Raw genomic sequence first — 16111 nt, 5'->3', positions numbered from 1 at the left:
TATTTTGGTTACAGAAGTTTCTAGAAGGTTGGTAACGCCCCCCCCCCCCCCCCAAAAAAACACAATTCACACACTGTGGTAAACAGGTTTACTTAAAACCATTTTTATTCTGCCTCTCAGCATACTTTTCATTTGATTTGGGTAAAAGACCAGGAACTCAAATACACACAAACAAAAACCAAGATATCAGAAACAGAAATCATGATCCAATATACTGGAATGATGCTAAAATCTCTGTGTGCTGAGAATTTGTGTCCCTGATTCAATGTCCTCTTGGGACAAGAGCTGGCTCATAATGGGCATCTGGGTGAAATGACAGGTGGAATCTGGTGTCCCTCAACTTTTATTTTTTCTAGGGTCCAGTATTTTAACAAATGCCTGAGATACATAGATCTGAGAACAGTGCTTTGTATTTGTATAGCACATAGAATTTTCCCCCAGGGACATTCACATCTACTGTGGCAATTAATTCTCATAACAACATTGTGATGAGGTAAGTAGGCAGACGTTCTCCATTTTTCTGATGAAGAAATTTGAGGCACAGAGAGGCTAAGAAACTTTACAAAAATCAGCTTGCATAGATAATTAGTGGCAAAAGAAAAAAAAAAGGCATCGAAACTCAGGTATTTTGATTCTCAGCCTCTTGTTCATTCAATTAGAATAAGCTGCCTTTTCTTTTGCTTCTGAATTTTCATTATCACTGTGTTACTAATATTAGTTCTTAAAGTGATTTTTGCCTTGTATACATATAATCTGTTGTGTTAACCACTTCTCTTTGAGTCCTCCTACTTTCCCTGAGTAAATTTACTTGAACAGAAATGATATATCACATTCATATGTGGAAAAGTAGTAAGTGGAAGGTAATAATAAAATAAATATCATGAAAACAAAACAATATTTAAGTTCTATCTAGACAGAAGACTCTGCATCTGAGGCCTGCTCTTTCTTTGTTAAAAAAAGAAAAGAACCAGCGTCAGAAAGGTCAGAAAAGAGTTAAGGACCCACTAGCACTAAATGGAGACTTTTTCCTTGCTGCAATCAGGATTGAAAAAGAATAGAAAGAGGGAAACATTCTTTGTATTCAGTATTAACCTTGTGTCTATAAACTACTTAAAAATTATCTTGTAGGGCTGGCCAGTTAGCTCAGTTGGTTATAGAGCACGGCCTTGTAACACCAAGGTCATGGGTCTGGATCCCCATACTGACCAGCCACAGAAAAAAAAAGAAAAAGAAAAAGATCTTGTGTACCACCAGTGGCACAAGTCTAGTGCTCTGTGAAACAGTGGATCAGCGGGTTCTGGCAGGCAGAATAATGGCGAACGTCATTAACTAGTACATTCCCACGTAAAAGATTTACATTTGACAGAAAAGAAATACGATGGGTGGCATTTCGGGGTTGGCATTCAGGAAAATCAAAGATCTTGCCTGAGACTTGTTAAAGAGAGAGAGAGAAAGACAGAGAGTGAAGAGAAGCACAGTCCGTAAAACACAGTTTTATTCCCAAAACTGGGATGGAGAAGGTGCTCACATGCCTAGAATTGACCACTAAGTACATTCTCAGAGTTCATTTGAGTGAAGAGTGAGGTTATGGTCAAGTTGAGCAATGTGAGTGCAAGCAAGGGAGGGGGCTATTAGGAAAAGTAGGGGACAAGACAAAAGGCCAGAAAGCCCCTCCCCTTGAGTCTTTGATGACCGGAGGGGTGAACTCTGGGAGGAGGGGTGTGGATAGAGGAGGAGTTACTGAGGATTGAAGAGAAGCCATGACATATAAAAATAACAGGAAACCCCCCCACAGATTCAACTCTACAACTAGACAATTTTAAACATGCTGCTAATGTTTGTGCTTGACACTGTAAACACAAGCATCCACTGCTCTTCCTAGAAACCTCCCACTCCCCCCAAATCCAGACTCACCCTCCAATTAAAAGTAATGAGATTTCCCATCTCTGCAGAAGAGGCAAAGATATGACAGGTTGTGCTAAACTGAGACAGTGAGACTTCATTTTTTTCTTTTTCTTTTTTACAAATCAGTGACTTTGGCTGATCTGGCTGTGCAGCTTGGATCTCTTAAATTTTGGACTTTTTTGTTGTCATTCATTTGCAGGGACCTGCCTCTGGAGAGTCCTAGAGGAAAAGATCTCACAGTCTGAAGCTGATGACCCACTCCTCAGAAGCTCCTTTGTGGTGTGCGTGGATGAGGTCCACCCTCCACGTGTGCACGGCCTGCTGGCTTCTTAGGCTCTGTGTGGTACGGACAGAGAGAGCGAGAGAGAGAGAAAGACAGCAGACTGAGCTTCCGTGGTTGGCTTTTTGGCAGCCAACCCAGACAGTTTCCTTATTTGATGATGGAGATTACTCTGATTAAACAAAGGCTGAAATGGACTAACAGGCCTGCATGTTTTTCACTCTAAGCATTGGCTTCCTTTTGAGAAATATATTCTACTTGGAAAACATTTTATTTTAATATGTGGCACATGTAAAAAACTGAATGATTCAGATGCAGCTTCTCGAGCATTTCTGAACCTCATTCTCCTCCCCAAGGGTTAGAAGCACTGTTAGCAGTTTGGTGTGTGACCTCCAGGTATTTTTGTCTGCATTTAAATCCACAAATATGCACTTAGAAATTATATACTCATCATGTGTATGTGTGTGTGTTTGTATAATGGGATCATGCTGTATATATTGCTCTGCAATTTCCCTTTTTTTTTTTTTTTTTTTTTTTTACTTATTCATTCAAGTACCTCAGGCTCCTGAGCTGGGGCAGCAGGAGGTCAAGGTCCTAAGCCACTGCCCTGGGGCCTCACCAGGGTCCTGAGGCATGGATCCGGGTGAAGCCAAACCCAGCCGCAACTAGGCAAGCTGCCGCCACTGCACTGAGGCCTGAAGCATGGAGCTGGGGGAAACTTAACCTAGCTGCAACCAGGTAAGGAGCACACCAAAAATACCATTTCCACATGGGTAGCCTACCATAACCATCACAACTGCCATGGCTGCCACACAAGTGGCTAGTCTCTACAGCAGCAGTCACAGCCACCATGCAGATGACATGCCAGACTCTCAACTGCATTGACATAAGGAGAGGCACTAGTGAGACTGAAAGAAAAAAGATGAGGTCTTCTCTCTCCACAAAGCACACTCCAGAGTAACAAAAGAAGCATCCGCTTTACGATAATAGGGGAGGACTTGATCACAACTGTCTCAGTACTGGACAGATCATCTAGGCAACAAACAGAGCAATAGTTAATCTATCAGATGGAGAGAACAAATCTATGTTTATTAGAGCAGGGAGGGGTAGGGGTAGGGAGAGGGGGAAGGGGAGAGATTGGATAAGGGGCATAAAGAACAAGTATGATTTATGATAATGAATATGCTAATGAAAAATAAATTTAAAAAAATGAATAAAAGACATGCCCAAGGTCACACAGCTACCTAGAGGTGGAACCTAGATTGGAACTCCAGCAGTCTAGCTTCAAAGTGGGCACCCTTAAGTGCTATGCTCTATTATTATGGGCAATGACAGAAATGAAAATGTTCCTGGAGAGGTTTCATTCCTGTAGAGGGAAACGGACTATAAATATATAATTTGTCAGGCAGTGGTAAGGAGAGATGGAAACAAGTTGTGTGGGTAGTAGGAGGAAGAGAGTTCCAGGCAGAGGGAACAGCAAGTGCAAAGGTCCTGAGGCAGGAACATGCTCGTGTTGCTCAGAGAGAAGGATCCAGTGTGGCTGAAGTGCACGGAGTGAGGGGAAGGGTGAGGGGGAGAGTGCTGGAAGATGAGGACAGAGAGGCAGCAACAAGATCACGCAGGGCCTTGTAAAGTCATAGTAAGAAAGAGGTTTCCATGTTTAAACTGCTGTGTGGTATCCCATCATATGAATGACCTGCCTACTGGTGGATATTTAGGTTGTTTCAAGATTTCCTTTATTTCAAACAAATCTGCAGTGAACATCATCGCACATCTGTGGTTCACAACCCTGGCTGAACATTAGAATTGCCTGGCGAGCCCTAATATCTGCCAATGCCTGGCCCTACCACACTGCAGATTCTAATTTAATGGGTCCTGGTATTTTTTTTTAAAGCTCCCCTGGTGATTCTCATGTGTAGCTAGGGCAGAACATTACTGTTTGGCATTCATTTTTGTGTATTTGTATCTAAGGTGGATACTGAGAGGTGGGAATGCTGGGTTGGCAGGCACATGAATTTTAAAGTATAATAGATACACCCAAATTGACTTCCCAAAAGACTGTCCCAATTTATTCTTCCACCAACAGTGTAGTATTCAATTTCTCGCATCCTGGCCAACCTTGATATTATTCATATTTTTAATTGTTTCAGTCTGGCAGACAAAAAATATAGCATTTCATTGTTGCTTTAATTTGCACTTCTCTGGTCATCAGCAAAGCTGAACATCTTTTTCATGTTTATTTTTATTTCTGCATCAATAGTCCACCAGCTTACACCCTTTTCAAAGCAAAAATCCTTCTTTTGTTGCTGGCAACTTAAGTGTGACATGTCTCTATCTCAACTTATATGAACCAACAAAGAAAGATCCTTCTGACCTTCTGGAAATAGATAACGTTCCCCATTTTTCATTATGGAATCACAAAAATTCTCTGAAGACAAAACTATGCAAAACAATCCCCAGAAAGCCTCACCCCAGCCAATAATACGGGAAAGAAGATGGATTTGCTTTTACATTTTTGCAAAAAGGCCAAGTTCTCGCTTTGTGCCCATCTTGATATATATGCTTCCTTCTAATCCTAATACAATTGAAGGATATTTTGAGGGCAGGGAAGGACTCGCCCCAGTCTGTTTATGAGAGTTTTCCTAGTGCAGAATGGGTTATATTTGCTAACTCTGTGCTTGCTAATGGGGCAGTCGTGAGACCCTTAGCCCTGTTTAGACGTCAAGTTCTTCCTTAATGGAAACCTTGGAACACAAAAGCTCTTATTGCTAAGAATGATGAACAAGCATTTTTTGTACATGGTGGTGTGTACCTGGCCATTTAGATACCTAAACTACCACTCAGGGATATAAGTTCAGTGGAGTTGTATTGTATGTGTGTTTAATTTATGGCAAAACAACTATTCATGTTCCCCCAAAAGAAAAAAAGCAACTGTTTAAGTGGATCTGGAGATTCTGGCTAACACTCCACTCGATGGTCATGAGCATGGATGGGAATGTCACTCCCGTTCCTTCTATGTGAGAGCAGAGCGCCGTTCCAGATACTATGATTCCTAAACACAGCCCACTACTTCAGCTGGTGCTCAATCCGAGAAACAGTCACTTCTTCCAGTGCTGGGAATGTTGACTGATTGTGCTGGACTGATCAACATACTGTGGGTGAGTCTCTAACAGGCAGCCCTCCCAGGTATGCTTCCAAGATGAAGTCTGATTATACTCAAAGCTTACCTTATGCCCTGACATGAGAACCTCACCTCTGAGTAGGAGGAAGCTCCACCATACTCCCAGGGTCATCTGAGAGTGTCACATGTCATCTTTATGGTAGAGAACACTTGTCTTCCTCACACTCAAGTTTGTCATGGTCAACTGCTTTTGCTGCTAAGGAAGTTGCACCAAATTCCACAGAGCATCAGATATGGGACCATGAGCCTGACCACGAGGAGGAGGAGGACACTTGGGAGGTATGTAAACTTTCTAGGGAGTACGGGGGAAGCAGCAATAATTGAAGCATCTAACAGGTATCTTAGGGATATAAAAAAGTCTTGTTTTGTGGCATATTCCCACACAGGCAGGAATGTTCTCTCTTAAGTGCAAAGCCCCAGAATAGTGGGTCTGCAACTTTAGAATACTTAGAACGATTTTTTGGGAGTAAGGGTGTTTGTGGTAATGCATGTCTCAGGACCACTTAGGGTCTTGACTTGGGCTCAGGAGTCTGCATTTTTATAACCATACCAGCTGAGTCTGTCATTGGTGACCCTGAGATCTGTACTTTGAGAAACATGACTAGAATAACCTAACCTTGCTTTGAATCCTCAAGGCACCAGCAGAAAGGAAAAGCCCGCAGACATATTGATTTAGGCTGGGGACTTAGTTACTAGGATTGATAAATAGACTGCTACAATATTTAAATGTTTCACCTGTGTGATTCATTTCTCCACTTTTCCTAGTAACTTGAGGGTGAGAATTTTCTGACTTTAAGAGACTGAAAGTTTTTGATTCCATTTGGACCAGAACACTTCTCTTCTGTCAAGGCAACATTCTATCCAAAGCTGTTGAATATTTCAGTTCAATGATTTCCAGCTTTTATGAATTTAATGTCATAATATTCCACCTTTCTTTGCCCCAACCATTGTGTGGTTTACATAGATATCCTCTCAAATTAGGATGAATGAGTACTTTTTATGAGTTTGGGTAAGACTATTATGATCTGAGACTATTTTAAGAAAGTAAACTACCTGGGATTTCAACCATTTGAGGGGGATAACAGATCGCAAAATCTCTCACATTCTTTTTGATAAGGATAAAAAATATACACACACACATATATATATTTATTATTTTTTGGAGGCTGGCTGGTATGGGGATCCAAACCCTTGACCTAAGTGTTATAATACCGCACTGTAACCAACAGAGCTAACTGGCCAGCTCTAAGAATAATTTTTAATTAAAATTATTTTTTAAATTTAAAAAATATATTTATTTATTGTTATTGTTTTTACGTTCTAAGTTTTTAGAAGGTAGGGACTTTATAATTGTTAAAAGGTAGTGATTTACTTCAGAAGTATTTTTTTTTTTTTAAAGATGACCAGTAAGGGGATCTTAACCCTTGGCTTGGTGTTGTCAGCACCGCGCTCTCCCAAGCGAGCCACGGGCCGGTCAGAAGTATTTTTTAATGAAACTCCAGAAACTCACATATCCATGGCTTTTTGGCTCATCTTCAGGCTTGGCTTCCTCTAAGTCAGAGTTTTCCAGCCCCTCTGTGGAAGCATGTCTGCTAGGCAGTAATTTCATTCCTCTCCTTGGCATTGAGTTAGACATAACTCGATGACGAGTTTGCTGATGTAAATGAAAACTGAACACTCTGTTAATGGCCTCCATTACTGTGTTCTCCCTTTTGGACTTCGGAGGGAGGAAGTTGGCCAGGGTTTGACAAACAGTGTTCAGTAGATCACCTGCATCCGAATCTCCAGGGTGGCAGTGGGGAGCTGAAAAATGCAGATTCCTGGGCCTGGCTTCTGATTTAGCCAGTTGGGATCTTTTCAGGTGGGGCTTGGATGCCAACTTCTTTTAAACCTCCCCAAGTAACTCTTAGGTAACCCCAAGTTTGGGAACTTTTGCTTTAGAAGTTTCACATTGCCATCCAATTCCTCCAGTAAACTAGGGTTGGGAAATTTTATTTCAAAGGATTACTGAGAAATTGGCCATGTTATCTGACTTAATGAAAGATAGAATTGATTTTACCATGTGAATTCTCTAAGGGCTAGTTCCTCTCTCTCTCTCTCTCTCTGCATGTGTGTGTGTCCCCGTTGCTCTCTCTCTTGCCTGTATGTACATATGACAAAGCCTTTAAATTTGAGGTTTTCCATGGGATTCTAACTCTGAAAATCTTTCGTTGTATTTGATAATATGGAAGAAAAGTATATAAAATAGATCTGACCTTACTGATGGGAAAATAATACTATGTTCATTTTACAGATAGGGAAATTTAGGCACAGAGAATTTAATAACTTGCCCAGATAGTCTGTGTGGCAGAACTGGGATTTGAATCCTAAAACTGGTGCTAAAGTCCAGGCTCTAACCACTACGAAACACTGCCTCTTAAGAAGAAGGGATGGAGAGGTGACTCCCTCTCATATATTTATTCCTACTAGGAAATCTTTAATCACAAACATACACATACCAACGCTTCCTCTCCATGTAGAAACATTTATATTAAGAATGGAGAAAAGTCCCCATATATGAAGACTTCTGGATGCCTTGTAAAACTTCTCAGATGGTATATCATGGGCAGACTGATCTTTGAAAGCCAAAATTATCCACCGGAGACTGCAGAGTAGATGATGTCTAGGCTTCAAGCTGGTTTTTGTTTTGTTTTGTTGTTGACCCTCACCATGTGAATTGGTTATCAACATCTAAAAATCAGGAGATTTTACACAAAAGCTCAGATTTCCAAACCTTCTTGAAAAATGGGTCCCAAGAGGCCTGCATGCTATGTGATAACAATTGGAGCAGAGTGGTGGCGGCTCCCGTTAAACTGTGCTCTCCAGTTTACCACAGTCCCCACTGCTCCCTATTGTCTTGTATCCAAGCCACTTCATTCATGTATGCTCCCTGCCTGAACCCTGTAGTCCTTTGACTTTGTGACCCTTAGCCCTGCCTCATTACATGTTTTTACAGGTTGAAACTTCACCGCACCATTCCCACGTAAATGAAATCCTGGAGTTAGCCACAAAGTGAGATAATTTACTGGCCTTTGTTACTGAGTGTACTAGAAGGGACACAGTGACTTAGAGATAGTGCAAAGTTGTGGATGAGAACACAGCCTAAAGAGTCTTACTATCCTGGGTTTAAACCCTACTTTTCCCACTAACTAGCTGTGAGATGTTAGACAAGTCACTTCATCTCTCTGAACCTCAGTTTCCTCATCTGCAAAATGGGGATAATAATATCCCTACTTCATGGGGTTACTGTGAGGATCAAATGAGGATTAATTCATAAAAGAGTTTAGAACAATGCCTGGCATATGGTAAGGTCTATGTCAATGTCAGCTGCTATTACAACCCACTTAACTCAAACACTAATCTGAGCAATATGTACTTGTATTTTCACAAGTCCCCAGGAGTTAAGCCAAGACTTGGTCTCATTTCTTTGGAACGTTGTCCTTTGAGCTTGGCTCATGGGTACAAAGGCTTGAGCTCTATTTAATGGCATCTTAAGTTCTGAAGTTCTCTCCCAGTAATGTTGATAACAATAATAATAATAACAGGTTGAATAAATGGTTTGCATTTTTTTGTGCACCAACCAAGGAACAGATGCCAGGCTATACACATTCTGTGGCTTGTCTTATTAACTTTTACAACAGCTTTATTACATGAGTACTATTGTAACCTCCATTACAGCTGAGAAAACTGAGATTTGGGAGGTGAAATGATTGGCCAAAGGTCTCACAGTTAGTAAGTGATAGAGGGATACCTGGGTCCAAGCAGCCTGGTGCCAAACCTGCACTATTAACTCCATACTCTATGGCCCCTGCTGACACACACACAAGCACATTATGCCTTCTTTTAAGAATAAAGTCAGGTGCATTCTCATCTATTCTCTGTTTTCCCCTTTACTGGCCAAAATTGTCAAATTTGCCATCCTGCAAGCAGGAAACCTTGAGTTTCCTTTGATGTTTAGTGTCATTTTCTCCTCTCTTTAGACAAACCCCCTATTTTTCCTTTGTGACACATCCCGTTTTCACATCTCCCCTTCCATCCAGCTGCCGTTGATTGCTGCTGGGTCTGACTTGTCTGATAGGAAGGTGCTCGACCGTGACATCTGCTACCCTCTTGGTTGCTAAGGTTGGTTTGGTTGATCTGGCTGGCCAAAAGATGTCCCCTTCCTCCCTCACCCATTTGGGTGAGTTTCTTTTGTCAACCAAGCCAAAGAGGGTGACCTTCTCAGCTTGAGGGGCATGGTACTTCTGTGAAGGGTACAAGAATAGTTGTATTGCTCTGGCAGAAAAGCTAAAAGATTTTCTAGCACTCTTATCTGTCTTGCCAGGAGTTACACAGCAAGACAGAGATGGATCTGGGCTTGTCATTTCCAGGTCTGGGTTGTCCATCACATCACTTTGCCCTTCGTCCAATCCCTGATGGAAAGTGTCATTGATTCTAGCAGATGGAACCCATCTCAGCTGGTTAGAGAAATCAGAATAAATTTGTCCCAGTCCAGAGGGAAACAGCATCACCCAATACCAAAAATATGTGGTGACCCTTCTGCCCTTGAACTAAGAACAATTAGGTTAGTTTAATGCAAAATCATGTAGGATATCATTTAGTAGATCACATGGTAAGGCACAGCAAGTAACAACACTAAATATCCCATTTACTCTCTTACATTTTCCAACCTCTTACAGTTAGGTGGGGCTATTGGGCTGGTGTTAGTCAATGAATGTGAGCCTAAGTGACATTTGTCACTCCTGGCTTGAGGCAGTGAAAAGTCCATGTGGGAGTCTCTGATCTTCTCCCCTGCCTTAGCCTGAGGACACTTCATGTTCTAGATCAGAGGTTGGCAAACTACAAGCCACAGACAAGATGCCTGTTTTTGTCAATAAAGTTTTATTGGAACACAGTCACACCTGTTCATTTACATATTGTCTATGACTGCTTTTAGGCTAAAATGGCAGAGCTACGTTGTGTGACAGAGCCCATGATAGAGATTATATGGCCTGCAAGGCTTAAAATATTTACTCTCTCCCGCTTACAGAAAGTTTGTTGACCCCTTTTCCAGACAGAGCAGCTACAAGACTGTGGTGCTTTGGATAGCTTGGGACCCTGAATAACTGTGTGGAGGAGACACCTTCCACCGACTTACATGGTCCATGGAATGCCAGTGAAGCAAACATGAAAACCCTTTTGTTTGGAGTTGTTTGTTCCTAGAGCATAACCTAACCTAACCTGTCCTAATAGATTCCGATGGCATTCAAGAAAAGGCATTTTACATTGGGAGGGATTCAGCAAGCTACTTACTTCCTTGTGAAGTGAACTACACAAGAAATGCCGATGATGAGAAGGCCAATGATGATGGAGGCGATGGCCACCCACTTGGCATTCCGCCCAAGCCGCCTGGATCCTTCAAAGTCTCCATCGTTGTAGCTGTTCAGAGACTGGGAGACACAAGGGAAGAGCTGGTGATGACAGACAACCCACAAGGAAAGGCATGGGGATTCTCAGGCTCTCCTCACTAAGAGCCCACAGGTGCCTTTGCTCATCATGCCAGGCTGCTGAGCAAGCAACATGGTTATCGTCTCCTCCAGGAAGCCTTCCCTAACCCCCTGGGGTTTATATGGCTGCCCCCTCTATATTTCCTAATTACTTTCATCTTAGCATTTACCATAACATATTAAAATGACTGATTTAGTCCCTCCCACCAGAATGTAAGTGCCATGGGGGCAGAGACTATGGTCTATTTGTTTGGCACACTATACCAGTGTCCAATGCAATACTGTAATATATAAGACAGAGACTGATAAATATTTATAGAATAAAAGGACACATGGGTATGTCTGTCTTGTCCACTAGAATGGGGGTTTGAACCATGGCCAAATCCAGCCTGCCTGTTTTCATAAATAAAGGTTTTTTGGAACATAGCCACACTTACTTGTTTATTATTGTCCGTGGCTGCTTTTGTGCTACAAAGACAAAGTTGAATAGTTGGGACAGAGTCCATAGGGCTTGCAAGGCCTCAAAGATTTGCTAGTTGGCTTTTTACAGAAAAAGTTCACCTACTCCACCAGAAGGTCCAGTCCATGAGGTCAGGGATCTTGGCTGAATTGTTCATCTCTATATCCAAGCCAAAGATGTCATGCAACACCTACTCATAGGGTTCTCCCAGCTGTAAAATACTGCAACACTTTTGTGCTGGTTGATAAATAGTAGCTACCTTGAGGCTTGTCCCCCTTCCCCAATGTCTTGATCATCCTGGCTCCTCCTCTGAATTCCCCCAGACTTGCCCAAGATCCAGCAACTTAAGGGTTATAATGGGGCTCAGTGCAGCTTCCTGACTCTGTGCCCATGCCAAACTTGTTAAATATTTAAATATTATCCTTGTTGCTAGTACTTTGAGTAATGTCTGGCATGTTGTAGGAGCTCAAGAAATATGTATTGACCGAATGGGTGAACGAATATGCCTATTTCTCTGCAGAATGTAGGTTCATTGAGGGTATCGTGGAGTTCCCCAGGACCTAGCCCACTGCCAGGCAAAGAGGAGGTCCTCAGAGAAAGCTTGCTGCTGAGGCAAGGGCCAGATGCTGTTCTTCTCCCTTATAATAAGCCCTCTTTATCATCTCACTGCTATGACTTGCACAAAGGTCATGCTGCCAGCCAAAGACTGGAAATATGTATTCAAAATTATGTACAGAGAGACTCCATCAATGCTGTGAATTGTAAATTTCATTGGGAGCCTCTATTCTTGTTTCTGAAATCACAGCACTTCGGTAAATATTGCTCCTTTTCCTGGACTGTTAAGGGGATTAGGTGTCATTTTTCATATTGTTCACAGGAAAAGAAAAAAATCTAGAAGCAAGTGCACCAAATTGCCAGCAGGCTTACCTCTGGGAAATAAGATTAAGGGAACAGCTTTGCTATTTTTTTTTTTTGCATGTGTTTTTGTAGTGTTTAAATGCTTTACATGTTCACAAATTGTCCTAGTAATTTTTAAAAGAACAAGAAAGATCGTATACATTTTGAATATCTAAAGCCATCCCATTTCTTTCTAGTTCTTTCACACCAGATGGATAGTTTGCATTCTAAGCTCTTCAGAAAAAGATTTATAAACAATGCATTTTCTCTAAAACCCATTTCTACCACTTCAGTCTGTCACATCTGCCAGGAGACTCTCAGTATGACATTCCAGTTGGAAGAGGAAAAAAATTACAGCTAACATATTAGGGGGGGATTCCTTCTGCTTCGTTGTTAGTCCTCAACCCTTACGCCCAAGACACCAGCCACTGAAATCCTTCAGAATGGAACTTGAGAGTTCTGAAGTCTCCCACCTCATCCCTCCCCCCCATCTTCTTACATTTATCCAGCAGATTTACCATAGGTAGCCCCTTTTCCAAGAACCAGGAGAGGAAACAGATTCAGAAGAGGACTCATGGAAAGAGGAAAGTCCACTCTTGAAACTAAAAGAGGCTTTTTGTTTGTTTTTCAAGCCAACAGCAGCCCCATTCCTGGACTCACTCAAAGTCTCCCTGATGAGCCCTGGAAATATTGTGGTTTGACGAGAGGAGGGTCACATACAAGATGCCAGATTGGCAGCAGGTAATGAAAGTGGGTCAGGATTAACCACTGGTTTGCATCCAAATCCCCTTCAGCCAGGTCACCCACAAGGCTCCACTGACCTGCACCAAACAACTCAAATTGCTTGAGGAGCCCATCTCATCTGAGCTCATGGGCAATGCACGGATGATAGACATACCCTTCAATATGGCACAGACTGGCTGTTCTTCCCACTTTTTTGGTCACTGCTTCTGAGAACATGAAATTGTTTTTTCACCTAAACATCCAGGAGCTGACATTGTTTAGGAAGAAAGAGGGTCTCGTTTCTTCTCTCGTTTCAGCAACACAAATGCATCAAGCCATGACTAATCTCAGAGTGTTTTCCAAAACTGTGTTACCAAAAGTAACACAGTCAGTCTGTCTAGTCTTGATCCTTCAAATATTAAAACCTCGAGTATTTCTCATAAATCTTGGCAAAGACAACTTTATCCCTGCCTTTTGCAATGTTGATATCTAAACATGGTTAGTTCCTTTGTGGGTACTGTAATCTGTTGAGAAAGATGCTTTTTTGTTTTGTTTTTACCATGAACTGTCTAATGTAAAACACGGTAACCTTGGCAACCTTGCCTTGGTTTTCTTTAAATACTTGTGTTGTGCTTAGCTTGTCCTTTTAGAGTTGGACTCCCTTGCATTTCTTCTCAAGTAAAACTTTATTTTCTTTTCTAAATGTTTTGGCCTCTGAGTCTTTCTTTGATAAAATAATAATGTTAACAGATAACATTTATTCAGCATTTATTATGTGCCAGGCACTGTGTTAAATACTTTTCAAGGATTATTTTATTAGTCCTCACAACAACTCTATGAGGTAGGTGCTTTACTGTTTCCATTGTACTTATGGAAAATTGAGGCATAGAGAAGTTAAAGCAACTTGCCCAGTCATATAGCTGGTTTGATAGTGATTACACTCCCCCTGCCCAGAGCTTTTTATTTTCTGTCTTCTCTTTGTTCCAAAAATCTGAACAGTATCATACTACCCTTGCTCTACTACTTGCTTTCTTCCACTTAGTATAGGGTGGGCAACTTTCCAAGCCAGTGCTCCTAGGTCTGTCTCATTTCTTTTCTTTCCCCATTCATGATTTAAAATAATGAGTAATAATGATAGACTTCCTAATGCTGCATCGTCTTTGTATTCTTATGGAAAATCTTAATTTGTTATGGCGCAATCTTTTCTTTGTCACTTTTTATTTTCAAATAGCTTCAAACTTACAGAAATGTTGCAAGCATAGTTGTCTCCTTTTAATGACTTCACGGTAGTCAATTTAAATGGTCACACCCCATGTATAGACATTTCAGTTATATAAAGTTTGTTGTTGTTGCAAATTACATAATATGCTGCAGTGGATATCCTTATTCATATATATATATACATATTTGCATACATTCGAGCATCTCTTTAGGGTGGATTCCTAGGAATGGGATTGATAAGTCAAAGAGTATATGGATTTACATTTGGAGAGGCAGAGTCAAATTGCCCTGCAAAAATGATACACAAATTTACTCTTCCACCAATGGCATTTAAGTGCCCTTTTCCCCACATCCTTGCCAATAATGTATATTATCAATTTTTTTTTTTTCTTATTCTGATGGATGAAAAAGAATTTCAAAGTAACATTCTTTTAGTTAATGGTGAGGTTAAGTCATCTGTTCATATTTCAGATCTCAGCTCCGAAGTTACGTCCTCAGAGAGTACTTTTCAGACCAGCTTATCTAAAACTGGCCATCTTTCCCTGGTGACTAACACAGTGCCTGGAACACAGAGGAGATCAGGAAATACTTGTTGAATGAGTAAATGTATGTATGAATGAATGTTTATTGATCAACTATTTCTTCTTGATGAATATTATACTCGTACTTTTGTCTAATTTTCTATTGGTTTATCTTTTCTTATTATTTGTGGGAATTTTTTATATGTTATAGATCGAACTGTGCAATGGAAATACAATGGGAGTCACATAAGTAACTTAAAATTTTCTAGTAGCCACATTAAAAAAGTAAAAAAAAAGTAGGTGAAATTAACTTTAAAAAGATATTTTACTTAATCTATCATGTCCAAATTATTATCATTAAAACCTAGGGTACTAGCCATTTTTCAAAAGTTCAATAATCACGTGTGGCTAGTGGCACTTAATACTGAATAATCGCACAGTTCTTAATCTGTCACAAATTTTGCGAAATTTTCTTTCAGTTCTTCCACTCCATTGTCTTTTCAAAAATATTATTGTTATAACATTTATTTTGATATAGTTTAAGGCTCACAAGAAGTTGCAAGATATTAACCAGAGTTCCTGTTTACCCTTCACCCAGCATCTCCTAATGATGATATCTTATGTAAAACCATGGTACTTTGTCAAAACCAGGAAACTGACATTGGTGCAATACTGTTAACTCAGGAATAAACCTTATTCAGAATTTTATTGGATTCTTTTTTAAAAAACTTTTTTTCAAAAAGATGACTGGTAAGGGGATCTTAGGCCTTGACTTGGTGTTGTCAGCACCACGCTCAGCCAGTGAGCTAACTGGCCATCCCCATATAGGGATCCAAACCTGTGGCCTTGGTCTGGTCAGCACCACACTCTCCCAAGTGAGCCATGGGCAGGCCCAGATTTTATCAGATTCTATGTGTACCTTTTAAAAAATATGTATATAGGTCTGTGAGATTTTGTCCCAGGCATATACGAGCAACCACAACCACAATCAGATTACAGAACTGCTCCATCACCACAAGGAAACTCCCCTTGTTACTTCTTATAAATCACAGCCTTCCTCCATGCCCAATGTCTTTTAACTTACACAAGGGTGCTTCAGAAAGTTTGTGGAAGAGTAGAATCAAATGATAATATGAATCTTTCCATGAACTTTTTGAAGTACCCTCATATTGGTGGTACTTGGACATTGCCCAGCATTCCTTCCTAAACTATAGATCTTATAATTTCACAAACCAATCATCCTTACTTTAAGGTGCTAAGCAGCCAGTTGCTGTCTCTGTTTCTCCTGCAAAGTATCTTGAAAAGAAGGGCTTGTAGTTCCTTTCCTTTTATTTTCCTCTGTGATGCTAATGAACCTTTCTCAGAATATATAGCAATGGGTTCTCATCACACATTTTG

General features: G+C 40.8%; 1 protein-coding gene across 1 annotated transcript in view; it reads right to left on the bottom strand.

Annotated features, from left to right (window-relative positions):
• Positions 1-142: 142 nt before the first annotated feature.
• The window catches only part of TMEM233 (transmembrane protein 233), a 33574-nt gene continuing 17605 nt past the window's right edge, over positions 143-16111 (bottom strand). Inside the window, exons 2-3 of the mRNA XM_063087914.1 lie at positions 10698-10834; positions 143-2241 (exon numbers count right to left, since the gene is read on the bottom strand). Of these exons, the coding sequence (XP_062943984.1) occupies positions 2235-2241; positions 10698-10834 (144 nt within the window). The 3' untranslated portion in view covers positions 143-2234. The remainder of the gene's footprint in view (positions 2242-10697; positions 10835-16111) is intronic.

The sequence above is a fragment of the Cynocephalus volans genome, chromosome 2 (assembly GCF_027409185.1).
Source record: "Cynocephalus volans isolate mCynVol1 chromosome 2, mCynVol1.pri, whole genome shotgun sequence".
Lineage (NCBI taxonomy): Eukaryota > Metazoa > Chordata > Mammalia > Dermoptera > Cynocephalidae > Cynocephalus > Cynocephalus volans.
Note: the sequence above shows the minus strand (reverse complement) of the source record. Positions and strands in the feature narration are given on the sequence as shown.